Source organism: Ambystoma mexicanum, chromosome 5p, assembly GCF_040938575.1.
Source record: "Ambystoma mexicanum isolate Mex_15411 chromosome 5p, UKY_AmexF1_1, whole genome shotgun sequence".
In the NCBI taxonomy this organism is placed as follows: domain Eukaryota; kingdom Metazoa; phylum Chordata; class Amphibia; order Caudata; family Ambystomatidae; genus Ambystoma; species Ambystoma mexicanum.
Genome location: NC_090930.1, coordinates 1,114,884,747 through 1,114,899,683, shown reverse-complemented (window position 1 = coordinate 1,114,899,683; position 14,937 = coordinate 1,114,884,747). Strand labels below are relative to the sequence as shown.

Sequence of the window (14,937 nt, the reverse complement as noted above, 5' to 3'; positions counted from 1 at the left end):
TATTCTTTACAGAAATGAGGATGGGGCAAAGAACTCTGCTCCGTGAACGGCCTTCTGTCCCTCCACCGTTCCTTACTCCTCCAAACTAGAGCCAGACAGTACCTTATATACTCTTAACATGCTGGAGTGGCAGCTGTGGATATGGGCATGGCTCCATCCCACATCATCCTGCTTCCATACAAGCGATGCTCCAAAGTCTTCCTGTCTTCAGTGTCAGCGATTTAGGACATGCTACTTTATATATTGCTAGCCTATGCAATAATACACTGTAGCTTATGTTTTTCATCATTTGGCTACATTATGAACATTTATATATAAGAAAATGTTCCCCTCCTCCTCCCCATATTTCATTAATTCAACTGATATTTATTTTTGGTCTTATAATCTCCTCAAAACCTTGTTTTACACAATTCTGTATTGTGTGCATGAGCCTTACCCTGCCTGGGACCTTTGACAGACAGCAAACTGCTGCTGAGTTACTTCGTGTGCTCCTCCACAGCTATCCTCAGTGACGCTACACTGCATGAGCTCTGCGATCCATTTTTAGCGCAGGCCACATTCCTTTTGGCAGAGAGCCTGCTTTGACAAAAACTAAATAGGATTTAAAATTTACAAATGTATTCAGCTAATAGTTATTTGCACCTTATATTTAAATAACTTCCTTCTTTTAGTGCCTACCCATGTCTGTGTATACATGATTATATTTGCATGTAAAAGCTTCCTCAGTGTCCTTCCTCCCCCCTGGTCTCTTGTAGTGCCTAGAAGCAGTCAACATAAGTCTTGCCTCATTCTAAAGTGCCTGGGAATCAAGGAAGGCGCTAGTTCCTTCTGAACATTCCCTCCTTTCGTTACTTCTACATTAACTAACTCATCCCCTCCCGACATATCTACAACCCCAGAAATATTAGTTTGAGTTTCGCGGTTTATTGTATGGCAGGGTGTTTTAGATTCCCCAATTGATACCATCATCTTTGCACTATTCAGACATATATTGACACAACATCAGAGATCCAATTGGCACGTGCAGAAGAGGACCAAGAAGAATATAACAGGCACCAGTATTTTTTACTGCTGCCCCAGCCATGAAGGGACCCAATTAAAGGCAAGCAATAGCCAATCCGTGTTCTGAACTCCATCTTCTTTCTTCATTTGTACACCTAAATTGTGCACTGCCTCGATGACGTGGGATAGTGACCCATTCTAAGCATCCTCTGGGGGTATAAATGCGCAGCAGCTGCTTCCCAATTTTGTGCGCACTCCTCCTTCCATGGCTGTTAGCAAATCCAGCATGTAGCGATTCTGCATCATCATGAGTCTCAATGCACGAAGCTCTACTTTGATGGCATTGAACCCATTTTCTGTGTCATTGGCCAGCTGGATTAGCTCCCATCGGACCATCTGCACCAAATTGGCGTTGGCAGCTGCTTATACCCCAGCAGCCAAAAAAGATGAAAAGAAAGTCTCTGCTGAGCGAATAAGTAGATACTCATCAGGTATTCCTCTGAGCAGCGCGGAAGTGTCCTTTGAGACATAGTTTGATCTTTTCTTTCTTCCCAGCTTTTGACATCGTCCTTTTTCTGGCAGCATACCAAATTCTTGTGTGATCTGCAAGTTTCGCTCTGCTTTTTTAGTTGCTGGAGTAACTGTTAGCACCTTGATGGGCATTTCTTCGTACTTTAGGTGTTCTTCCGGGATTACTAGTAGCACTGAGTGCAGGGTAGCCAGTGAACATTTGCCCCTCCAGGAGGATGGGAGGTGCAAGTAGGCTTGTCGGCCACAAACCCCGTAGTAATCCATCACCGCTGCCGTACCTTTCGGCATATCAGGGATCAAAAGAGTGTGGTTGCATTGTGTATTTGCGCCAACAGGAACTGTTCCTTCATTGCTAAAACAAAGTTCATAGTCTATGTCTCCATGTATTCGCAATGGCTTCTCCATTGTTGCAATCCATGTCAGCCTTGTGATGTATTGGAACCCTATTTGCGCACACAAAGGGCCTCATTTCATGGACGGCGGTGGACCAAGGTGCTATTAGCACCTTGGTCCATGCCAGTAAAATACCAGCACCACCTTGGAGGAAAGGGGAATTACCACCCTATTCCAAGGTTGGTGGGGCGGTAATTCCCCCTTCCCTCATTGCCCTTCCCCATTCCCATTTTTGCCCCATAGGACATAATGGGAATGGGGAAGGTGCTAATTACGGCACCGCAAATTGCGGTGCCGTAATTAGCTCCGAGTTCCCTTTGCGGGTTGGATTTTAATGCCTGCAAAAAGCAGGCGTTAAATCCCCCAACCCGCAAAGGGACCTCGTAGTAAGGCGGTAAGGATTTACCGTACCGGTATTTTACCGGTACCGGTAAATCCTTTCCGCCATCCGTGTAATGAGGCCCTATATGTTGATGGGTCATCGGCCATTGACCCGGAGACGGGATGGAGGCACACAGGGGCGGCAGTGTTGCGCAGTAAAGGGGGGGGGCATGAAGTTCTGAACATTAAAAGATTACCTGTGCACTATTCAGCTCAGGCAGTGGAACTTGTCGCTCCCATTGAGGCATTGAGGGCCTATGAAGGGCAGTGTGTCACCATCTACTCAGACTCAGCATATGTCACGACAACAATGCATGAGGGTCTGTCTTGGTGGAAGAGAAGAGGGTTTTGGAGAGCAGAATGCAAGGCTGTTGGATGAACTCATTGAAGCCTTATCATGGCCTTCTGCTGTGGCAGTCGTCAAGTCCAACTGATATATTGCGGAGGCAGGAGAACTCTGTGAAGGTGGTGAGGCCCCAAGAATTACTCTGTGGCATTTGAGTAACTCCATTTCCCCTCCGACAGCTCCAAACAATGGTGGAAGGGGGATTTATCGCCCCTCCAACCTTGGAATGGGGCGGTAAATCCCCTTTCCACCAAGGCGGTGCCGGTATTTTACTGGCATGAGCCATGGCGCTAATAGCGCCATGGCTCACCGCCTACCGTGTAATGAGGCCCATAGTGTCTCTCCTTCTGTCAATGCACTGTCACCAACTTAAGATTTACCCTGCTCTTCACCCTCGTTTGTAGCACAGTCAGGCATTTCCAGGTCACCATCAGTGGAAGCCTCTGTCAAAAATGTGTTGGGATTCACTGTCCTACACCTGACTATATGAATATGAGGTTTGGATATTATAATCTCATATGCAGATCTCTGAGTTGTCAAAGTCGATTTAGATCTTTCCAAAATGGTGAATAGTGAATGTTCCACAAACAAGGCAACGGAGCACCCCAGGACAATGGTCGAACTTTTCTCTATTGCAAAAGCAGCCGCTGCAAGTGCTTGTTCGCACGCGAACTGTCCCTGCATGACTGAATCAAGCTTCCCAATATAATAAGCCAATGGCTTGTGGCCCATTGTGCTCTTTTGGGTCAATACAGCTGTCATGAGCCGTCCATGAGAGTGGGAAAATAAATACAACTTCTGTGTATAATTCTGAGTTGCTAAAACAGGGGCTGTAAAAATAACTTCTTTCAAGTCCTCAAATTGTTTAGTCATTTGTTCAGTCCATTCCAATTTACAATTTTTTGTCTTCTGTCCTTCTCTGCCCCTGGAGCGCCCCAGCCTGAGCGACACTCACCGCTATGCAGCTGCTCCTCTGAGTACACTGCTTCACTCTTGGGTTCTCGCTCGCTCCTCCCTTACTCCGGAGGAGATCCGGGCAGCAGCGCTCGCTCTCTTCAATCTTTCCGGCACCGGTCAGCGGCGTCTTTCTGATCCCCCAATCCCAACGGGGAACACACATCAATGGGCCTCGCTCAGCCTCAGAACCTCTCGCAGCCTGCAATGGCCACGGCATCCTGCTGGCTTCCCTTCCCATAGCATCCTTTTCACCAGCCCATATGTTGCCTGCTCCACATTGGATGGGCGCTCTTTCCAGCCCAGCTGCTACCTCTCGTTGCTGTTTGTCTCCCTTTACACACCTGCAACCAGTTAACAGGTTGCAGATGTGAAGACTCAATTTCAACTGCCTGGGCATAGTTATTGGGACCTGCCTGGCCCACACAATTCTGAGGCCTCTCCCTTTTCTCGGTACAGGAGTGGTGAAATGACATGTTAGTGTTCACTACTCTTAGTCACCTCTTCCTCGTCCCAGTACTATAGTGATTTGAATGTAGGAAAATGAGGGGAGGTGGTTTACGACAGCCTATAAAAGGCGGGGGTAAGGTTGGTGCTCATTAGAAAAGTGGGGATACCATGACTCACCTGAAAATAGCCTCTCTCCAATTCCCAAGGACCCTACACCCAGGTGTTCCTCCTTTGCATCTCCGTCACAAGGGTAAGGATTCAAAAGCAATGGCCTTTCCCTGAGCACCTGAGAAAAGGATCAAACGGGAGTAGGTGTGAGGATACCATCAGGTTTCTCACAGCAGGGAATCCTCCTACAAATAAGACGAGTGAGAGATAGCTGTCAATTACAGCCATTAATATCCTGCCAGGAGTCTATAAATAAATTGTGCAAGTACAGAAGACTTTAGTGACAGTAATTACCCCATTTACTCCTTGTATCTGTGGTCCAATCAAAGAGACACCTGTACAAAAGCCAATTGAGCTAGAGATGAAAGTCTGGACACATTTTTCTTCATCTTACAGTATCCCACAGAGGGCCCGATTCTGAGGTGCATGCAAACATCGGAAAGTGTTCTTCCCCGAAGGAAGAAAACTTTCCTTAAAAGCAACATATTTTGTTAAAGAAAAAATGTGGTGCAGGGACATGAACGCTTCGGCTTTTGCATATGCCCGATTTACAGCTTGACAAGGACCCTGGTAACCATCCTGAATGCAAGACGGAGACTGCAATGTGATTCTTCTGGCAAAGCCTTGCTTTTGCATGTCAAAAGATAGGAATTAATATATGACTCCTCTTAGGTGCCATTCACCTCCACTGCACATGTTTTCCCTTTCTAGAAACAGCATTTCCCAGACTGCTGCACCACTTTTGTAAATTGCTGGAAACTTAAGGAACCTTTCGCAAATTAGAAAAGTGGCAGTCTTTAAATAAATGCTTGTAGTGCTGCCGGTGCACATGTTTCTCCCACAACATGAGAGTTTCGCAGCTTTTGCTGCAGGAAAGCACAACACTGCCCCTCCAAGCCTGCCAACCACATCAGAATGGTGGTGCTGGAAACTGGAGGGAAGAATGTCTGCTTTCCACACGACTTATCACAAGCTCAGAATCGGGCACAGAGTGTGTTGGTGGAACACAGGGCAACATGACAAACTGAAGCTCCCTAGGGAAAAGTGTGCAATAGACTGAGGAAGAAAAAAACGGAAAATTTAAGAAAAAAGGGCCATTCACCCCCAATACTGAAACAGTATTTTAATGACATAAACGGTAAGGGAATAGTTCTGCTTACTAAGAAAAAGTAGAACCATTTTCCATTTAGTTCCTCCCCAGAAGACGGGCTCATAAGAAATATTTGTACCAGAAACTGCACCTGCTTTATGTACCGTGCACTCAAACATGTAAACATGGTCCTGGAACACGTATGCCTTTAAAGCCCATGGTGTGGTAGCCACAGAAAGGTTTCAAGTAGTATTTACTCTAACACACAGAATAGTTTTGGTAATACTGTAGGCATAGGTTTGTATGAGCAAATTACACAATGGATTAAAAAAAAGAATTGCAATTTCCCTTTTCAAACCAGCAATGGTTGAGACCCAAGTGAAACATAGCATTATCAGGGCAATCTCCTTCATATCACAGCAACAATTCCACACTTTTATTTGCTGCTCAAACTTTAGGACAACATTTATATATTCCGATAGCCTTTGTCAAACTCATGATTCAATGAAATAAATGAATTAAAAATGAATTTTCACTGACTTGGGGCCTCATCACGAGTTGGGCGGTAACGCCGGCGCTATTGGCGCTGGCGCGAATAACCCTATCGCCAACCCCCCCGGCGCTATTAGCGCTGGATCACGGGTTTGGCAGAAGGGTTATTGCCCATTCCCCATTGGACCCATTCAGTAATTCCTCATTCCCATTGGGCCCAATGGGGAAAATTCACGCTATTACCGCCGGCGGATTTTGCCATGATCTGGCGTACCCTTAAATGCAGCGGTAATAGCGCTACCGCCGCATTTAAGGGTTACCGCCAGACTCGTGATGAGTTTTTATATACATTGAGTACATATAAAAACTCACAACTGGAATAAAGTTTGTCCACTCTTTCCAAGCTGATTTCCACTGTGAAATTAAAGTTACTCACTATAGTGACTAGAGTACTCATAGGCCATAGTCCCCTTTCCTCCATCCTTGTGGGCGTCCCCCAACATGAGGACGGTACCGGAACCTTTGGCAGTGAAAAAATGAGCTTCCCCTTCAAATTTAGTTTGGCGCGTGGGTGCTCAGCCTCGGTGTGGGAATCCCCGCTGAGGGCCCGCCCTCCAGCGCCTCACCTCAGTCCCCTTTGAAAACATCGGACGCTTAGATACCTGGCTAGTCATATTACCTAGAAACCAATGGCCTACTAGCGAGGGAAGGTGGGTGGGACATATGGAGGAAAGGGTCTATGGACTACGAGTACTCTAGTCACTACAGTGAGTAACTTTAATTACTCATACGTCCCATCCCCTTTCCTCCATCCTTGTGGATGATTCCACCGAACAAGAACATAGGGTGAAGCTGTGACAACCTGCCTCATATCTAGGATGAAGCGAAAAGGTTCTTCAGAACCTCCAAACTCTGCATCGCGGCTGGAGCTGGTATCCAGCGAATAGTGCTTACAGAAGGCCGACGAAATGGTCCAAGGAGCCGCCTTGCTGTTGACATCACAAGAAGCAGGTCTCTGAAACGTGATGGCCGTGGCCTTAGCTCAGACCGCACCGGCATGAATCTCCTCAGGAACAGGTTTGCCTATGGCAGTGTAGGCCTCCGAAATGGCCTGGAGAATCCAAAGGGTGATGGAAGCCTTGGAAGCCCGAGAGCCGGGGAGAACCCAAAAGTCACGCACAATACCTCAGAATTCCTGAAGGATTTCATCCAGAAGAGAACACTTGAGAACCCTCTTGAGGTCCAAGGAATGTAGAGCCCTCTCTGCCTCTGACCGTGGGTTTGGGAAGAACACTGGCAGGCAGATCTCTTGATTCAGATGGAACAGCGAGACCACCTTGGGCAAGATGTTTGGGTGAGTGCGCAAGATGAGCTTGTCGTCGTGAATCGTGGTGAAGGGCTCGCACGAAGACAATACCTGCAGCTCACTAACCCTGCGTGCAGAGGTAAGAGCCACCAATAAAACCATCTTTAGCGTCACAAAGCGGATGTCCACAGAGGCCATCAGCTCGAAAGGTTTGCGCTGCAAAGCTGCAAGAACCAGATTGAGGTCCCAGACCGGATGCAGCCTATGCACTGGAGGAAAAAGCCTAGACAAACCTTTAAGGTGTGCCTACACCCCCGGGTTGGCTGCTGAAAAAACATGCTCAGGGGAATTCTTCTAAGCCCCGATGGCCGCCAAATACATGCAGCAAGTATGCATCTGAATTCCAGAACGAGACGTGTGCTGAAAAAGCCAGTACATCATCCAGGGGACAGGTGACTGGCTCCAGACCCTTGTCACAAGCCCAATCATAGAACCTAGTCCTTTTGCTTTTATACTGGGACCGAGCCTCCTGGCCTGCTGAATGATGTCCCAGTTGTCATCTGAAAATTGAGCATGCTGAAGCCTCAGCTGATCAGGAACTAGGCCGCCCCGGCCAGTTTATCCGGGTCTGAATGCTCCACTGCCCCGCCCTGCTGAGTCAGGAAAACCCTGGTGAGGTTCGGAAGATGGACGGGACCCTAGGAGCACAACTGCAGCAGATCTGAAAACCAGGGCTTCAGAGGCCAGTGGGGGGCAACCAGGATGAGGCTGCAACCCATGGAAGCCCGGAACTTGCGGAGGGTCCGCTGGCACAGTTGGATGGGCGGCAACGCGTAACGCCTGAAGCCGTGCCAGCAGACCTGGAAGGGGTCTCCCAGTGATCCCTGACCTGCCCAGGAGGCAAACCGGGGGCACCTGGCATTCAGGGGAGATGCAAACAAGTCCAGGTCTGTGAACCCCCAATGCTGGAACAGGGGCAACAAGGAGTCATCATGCAACTCCCACTCATAGGTGTTGAACCCCAAGCGACTTGACCAATACGCTTCTGCATTGCTGTCCCCTGGAAGGTGGACTGCTGAAATCCAAATCCTTTCTGTAAGGGCCCATTCCAATATTGAAACCGCCTCCATGCAGAGGAGGGGGGGGGACGCGTGAACCCCCCCCCCCTCCTGCTTGTTCAGGTAAAATATTGTAGTAGAATTGAGGGCTAGGCCCACTGCACCTTCAAGAGCAAAAGTACCTCCAACAAAAGAGCTGGGTACCTGATTTGACGCAGAGGGAGAGAGGATGGTAGAGGCAGGGGAAGAGGAAGAGAAAGACTGAAGCCTATGGACACTACGGATAGGATCCATAGGATGCTGAAAAGACACTTTCCGGTGTCCTGGAATAAAGCCAAACGGCCCCCCCCAGGCGAGCGGTGTTCCCCGACCCTGACGTCACAGCTTCTAGGCGTCAGAGGAGGAGACAGAGGAGGGGGAGCGGAAAAACCCATGCAACGTCCTCTGCTGCTTCCTTCTGTTGTTGCTGGGCAACCTGTCTGGCCTCCGTGTACCACGGGTCCCTGAACCCCTTGAAGCTGGAGAAAGCGCAGGGTTTGAACTCGGTCCTACCTTGGGATCGATTGAAGGATTTCTGACCTGGTTTTGTCAGGATGGCCAAAGACTTTGCGGTTCGAGTGGAGGTTTTCTTCTTTGTCAATTCGTCATCGGGGACAAATGAAAAAGGTCAGCACACTCAAAGGGCAGATCCAGGATTCGCTCCTGCATGTCAGAGGAAAACTTTGTGGTGTGCATCCATGCCGTCCTTCTCATCTCGGCCCCAAGGCACAGCCCTCTGCTGGCTGTGTCGATGTGGGAGACCGAAGGCTCCATGAGGTCCTGTACAATGTCCCAGGCATCTGCCAGACCGGCCTTGAAGGAGGCTTGTTTGTCCGAAGGGAGGTCAGGTAGAAATTCCCAGAGCTCCTGCCACAGCTTCTGGTTAGCTGCAGCCAAGAAGGCGTCCGCGTTGGCCTGCCGCATATGCAGTCCTGAGATGGAGTAACAGCACTTTCCCAAGGACTCAAGGACTTGTCCTCCTTGGAGAGGCAACTGTAGGTGGCTCCTGTGGAGGAAGACGACGAAGATGATGGTTTCAATACAAAGATGCCGCGGCCACTACTTATGAATAGGGCTGCGAGTGGGAGGCACGGAGGATTAGCTCCCCGTCCGTCAGCCTAAACCTGTTGTCCAACTTCTTGTTCATCTGGGCGTCGGCCATGGGCTTCTCCCAGAGCCTCTGCCTCACCTGCAGAACATCCTTCTGGAGGGGAATGCCAGACCAGAACGTGGTGCGTTTCCCCAAGACCTCTGCTAGCACACTCAACTCCTGAGGGGCTTCCTCAGGAAGATGAACCGCCAAGACCTCTGCTAAGCCCTGGAGGTGGTCATGAAAGGCCTTAACAGCTGAAGAGGGCTCATCGCCCTGGGCATCATCGCCATCCTCGTCGCCATCGTCCCCCCTCTTTTTCACAGGCCGAGGGTAATTCGGGCCCTGGTACCCAGGTGCCAGAGGGGTCCAACACCCCAGGTCCGGAGCCGCAGACAGTTCCAACAGCTGTTGAGGGGGAGGCATTGGTGGTACAGGAGGAGGAGGAGGAGGGGTCAGTACGACCGGTAGGCCTGAACCAGTGGAGGGGCCAGCACCAGGAGCGCTGCAGGCACAGGGGAAGTACCCAGAGGAGGAGCCGGGGCGCGCCTCCTGGGGGATGGCTTCCTTCACAATGTCCTTCAGGAGCCCCTTCATTTGAGGGGAGGGCCTAAGCAGGAGGAATCGCTTGAAGAAGCGCTCATCACTAGCCACCAGGTCGGTAGTCAAAATGCTGAGGCGCCTGGTGAGTGTAGCTGTACCCGCTGTGATGGGTAGATGTACCCCTGAGGGGACCAAAACCTTGCACTGTAGGATACGCTGCCACTTCCTGAGGGAAAGGGGCTGGGATAATCCAGCAAAGCCCACTCAATGGGCGAAAGCACTGGCGGGCCCTGAGCCTGATCCAAGATGGCTGCATTCCTGGGAGTCTGTGCCACATGCCTCTCCCACATTTTGAAGCCTTGTGCCATGCCCTGGGAGGGAGGGCATGGAGGACCTGAGACAAGAGTAGCCTCAGACACGAGATGATACAGCTTGTGTCTTGCACCCGAAGCAGAGGAGTCGACCTCAGAGATCCCTCTAGTAGGCGCTGAGCCCTCAGCCAGACGGCTGGTTGGCGCTGAGCCCTCAGCCAGACGGCTGGTAGTCGTAATACCCTGGTTCACGGCCTCTGAGTGAGCTCTGGTAGGCTGGGAGCCCTTGGCACCTGCACCGGTAGCCGTGCCGGATCTAGTCGAGCACCGGCTCTTGGAGGTGGTACTCAATGATCCCTTAACCCCTAGGGTAGAAGAAGAGGATGAGCCTGCTCGTCCTTCCGAGTGCAGCCCGGTAGGGTCCCTGACCCCTCAGCTTGGGAGCCGGTAGCCTAGAAGGCCTGAGGTCTGTGCCCAGACTGCCCCCCGGAAGAGCCCCTGGGCCCCTCGGCTTGGGAGCTGTAGCCTAGGCCATGGGGCTGCCAGAACCTGAATCCGAGTAACCATGATCCGGGGGAACCCTGGGGAAGGAGTAGCTGCACTGTGGAGTCGTGCTCAACAGAGGGCCTACCTTGTCCTGATGAGAGGTCCTGCAGACGAAGTCCTTAAGGTGGGCGGAGGAGAAGTGTGGAAGATCTCCCTCCACTGAAACAAACTATTCTTCAATTACCTGTGACCGAGAGAGCTGCAGGCCGCACAGGAGTCCCAGTGGTTGTCGGGCCCCAAACACTCAATACAGAGTGCATGGAGGACCGAGGCCAGGAACGAGCAGTCGCAAGAGGCACATCTCTTAAATTCTCTTGCGGCCAACATGCGCCGGGTGAGGCGAGGCACCGATGGGAAGTAAAATAAGAATTGGAAAACAAAACTGGGAGCAAGCGGAAAGCTAAAAAAGTATCTGCGCTGGCTGCCAGATCAGACACCGTCCGTGCAGAAAAAGGGAATGAGGTGAGGCGGCGAAACGTACCAATGCCCAAGGCGACGCCCTGGCGCGCTATACTAAATTTTAAGGGGAAGCTAATTTCTCCACTGCCAAAGGTTCCGGTACCGTCCCCATGTTGGGGCGACACCCACAGTGATGGAGGAAAGGGGACGGGACGTTTGACTATCAACAGTTATTGCACTACTCCCATGTTCGTTAAGTCTCCTACTTACACCAGACTGATGATCGAAGAGAGTCTGAGTCACAATGATGCTGAACACAGCATGCGATCGACTGCTTTCCTCATTCATGTTCGTTGCAGCAACAGTTCGAGATTTGTTTCCCTCTGACATTAAGGATTCAATATCCTAGAGGGGAGATGGAGAAGAAACAGGGTTAAAAAAAACATCAAAACTGCATGCAATTAATGTTGTTTCTCCATCTCACCCACGTAAATACAGCAACACACAGGATGCACAATGTCATGAAAACGTTTGTCAGCTTAGGTTATTTTATGCCAACCTCCTACCTGGCCTCTGAAGACACTGTTACAAGTCCAATAATCTGGCCTCATAAAGAGGCAGAGTTCGTAATTCTGGAGAGCTGGGAGCTATTCAGCTCCTGCTTGTATACTACAAGAGCCTGGTTAACTTGAAACCAACAACTACCAGGAGCTACATTTGGCTCATAGTGCCAACTGATGCCAAACACACACATCTATGTGAATTTAACTCTCCGCGTTTGGGACAATTTATAAATGCACATAAGGGGTCATAATTAACAGTCAAAATGTTATGGTTGTATCTTATGAGGAAGCTAGATTTGCGGAATGTTATGCACTAGCTCCTCGTTCCCCATTGGTAGCTCCTGGTCACTGGTTAATATTGAATACCCAGGAGCTGCGTATAGCTCCTGCTTTTGCAATCTTAATTTTGACCCCTGAGAGCGGAGGAGTATCTCTCTCAGCCGGGGGTGTGAGGCCTACCACTGAGCCATCAAGGGCTAGTCCTACCCCTGAGGTGGACGGTAGCAACAGAAAGGGTCTCAATTTCTGTCCTCCCTCTTGTGGCGAAATGTTAGCATGCAGATACCTGCCAGTCTTGAACCCATAACATACATGCAGACAACCGGATCAGCCTGCAACACACCAGAGAATCACCTCAAAGGCACATCAAGATCAGCACCACTGGCAGCGGCAGGCAGCAAAGAGACAACAAGCCTCAGAGAGGACAGCGTCTCAAGTGGTGGACCACAGAGCTATACAGCACCGCCCGGATGCAATAGGGAAGTTACACTAGAACAGGTAGCCACCCCTAGACCACGGTGAAGAAAAGAGAAACAGAACCGTTTGCCACTAAGACTTATAGGAAGACCCAAAACCGGAGGGTTTTGAGCCTCCCGAGCAGGGACACTCACTGTCCCGGGTCACTATCCCCAGGATATGGCAAGTCCACGTGGAGAAAGTGGGTGGGCTTAGCCCCCTTTTCAAAGTTTTTGCCCGCACATACACATCCGACCGGGAAGGCCAGGGCCACATTGGCCAGGAAATGGTGACAAATCCTCACAGGAGGAGAGAGATTTAATCAAATAACAGGAAGTGTGAGGTTTTTGAGAGAGGGTACAGAACCCCCAAGAGACCAGTAGGAAGGAGGGAGCGGTGGCTTTTGGAGAAGATTAGTGGAGCAGGGGAGGCATTGGTTAAGGAGTGAATGCGGTTCTGTAGTTTGAGTGTGAATGTTTGTGCAGCGAGTGTGTAGATAAGCTAGTGTAAGGATTGATAGGCAAGCAACCGGGACTGTGTGAAAGAAGGATGAGTGAGTAGTGGGGGGGAGGAGTACTAGAGTGGGGGAGGGAAGAATCGTAGCAGAGGAGAAGAGGGAGTAGCAATAGTGTGGAAGTGGAGTAGCAGTGTGAAGGAGAAAGTATTGTGGAGGGAGTAGTAGTATGGAGCAGGGAGTAGTGGGTGGATGGAGTCGTAGAGTAGGAGAGGGATGAGAATAGGAGTGTAGGAAGGAGTATCACCACAAGGTGGGGGCAGTATCTTGGAGGAGTGAGATCAGAGGGAGAGTAGTGGGGTGGAAGGAGTGAGAGAGTAAACCAGCAGAAAGAGTAGTAAAGGGAAAGGTGAGATTGAGGGTATCAAAGAGTGGATGCATCAAAGTACCTCTAAGGTACCATCTACAACCCCATTAAACTACAAACAACTAGAGTAGAGACAATTAGGAATACCCTGAGGGAGTTTAGACAGACGGCTTTAGGTCATCAGTGTTAGTACAAGTTAGCTTCAGACAGTAGGTGGGTCAACCTTCCGTAGTACTAACATTGGGTTACAGATGCCTGGTTAGTGAGGAGGTTTGAGACTAAACGAGAGAAAAAGAGGGAGGCCATAGTGGCCTAAAATATTCTAATACAAATCCTTGAAGCATCCTTGAGATTAGGTATGATTTCTGTGCCATCTGTGACAACAAGCAGACAACTTCAGTTGTTGCTTCCTTTTCACCAACCTGTGCTCACAGCCCTTGTTCTCCTGTGTCGTGATGCACTCTCTTGGATCATGTTCCAGCCCATGCACCTATGCTTTATGAGGCTCCAGATAGTAATGTATGTTTTTTTATGGTAAAGTGAAATGTACGCCTCTGGAACATTCAGTACTTTAAAAAAAGTGAGATTGAAAGCCTCACTGTGATGGACTTCCAGCCAACTCGCATGACAGACTGCTCTAGAAATCAATGTCTACTAGGTTTTATAGCGTGAATCTGTTTCCATTCCTCAACAATAGCCTTTTGTATTATCATGTATTGACTTTAATAAGTATGTGTTCCTTCTTTTAATCATGCTGTGCTCCATATTTGAATAACAAGATAATTTAATGAACTTTTGTCAAGCTTTCTTGACATATTGGGCCTGATTCACAGAGCGTTTTTTAATGGAATGCGCCATTATAAAATGCTTCTTTGAATCAGGCCCATTGACGCCATTATGTTTTTCTTAAAGTCCTGAGCAACGCATTTTTGCACTAACTCCTTGATACATAGTTTGTTGTTCAGTGTGGGGATTCCAAAATAATACACAACAAACTATGTGTGATTCAAAACAAACAATGTTCTGCTTGTCAGGCTGGGTATTGAGAAACACTAAGTTCTATGGATAGCTCTGTAAAGTAAAAGGATGCTCTTCTGGAACAATCTACACAAAATGTGCAGATAAGGGATACACTAAAGTGCATCAGGGCATTCCTGTTGGGTGGAGAGACTGGTTCTCTGCTCTAAATACAGTCTCAGGATAATGGTGCTCAGCATGCTTCTCATCACTCTGAGGTATATAGTGCCCAGCTCTCCACCAAGGATATAATACCAGGCTCATGGTTTGTCAATCAGGAATATAATGTCCCAATTGCTCTTTTAGGCAATATCATTATTCTTCACCTCTAATTAGGTCACCCTTCTGGACCAATGCCAGATATGCTCAGCCTCTGCTCCGGAACATGATCTTCTCTTCTAGGAATACTCAAGAACATGTCTCTGTGACTTTCTCTGGGATCCACATATCTTTGGGATCTCAGGCTGTTCAGAGATCCCAGGCAGATCGTCTATCTTCACTCTTTAAGGCTTCTCCCACTTCTCTGTTCTTTCAAGCTTCTAAAGAGTTAGGGTAATTATGTTCTCGTGGCTCGTGCAGCACTCTGTGGCTCAAGCTTTCTAGGACCCCCCAGCTCCTTTAGGCTATCGGCACTACTAGAATTGACCACTCAACATCCCCAAGTTATTCAGCGTGTTCCTCTAACTCCTCATTGGTGTCCCT

General features: G+C 49.1%; 1 protein-coding gene across 5 annotated transcripts in view; it reads right to left on the bottom strand.

Moving 5' to 3' along the window:
- Positions 1 to 14,937, bottom strand: part of KIF13A (kinesin family member 13A) — a 2,203,773-nt gene that overhangs the window by 1,497,840 nt on the left and 690,996 nt on the right. For all 5 annotated transcript variants that reach the window (XM_069613597.1, XM_069613593.1, XM_069613596.1 and 2 more), the window contains one exon: positions 11,370 to 11,504. In XM_069613597.1, the coding sequence (XP_069469698.1) occupies positions 11,370 to 11,504 (135 nt within the window). The remainder of the gene's footprint in view (positions 1 to 11,369; positions 11,505 to 14,937) is intronic.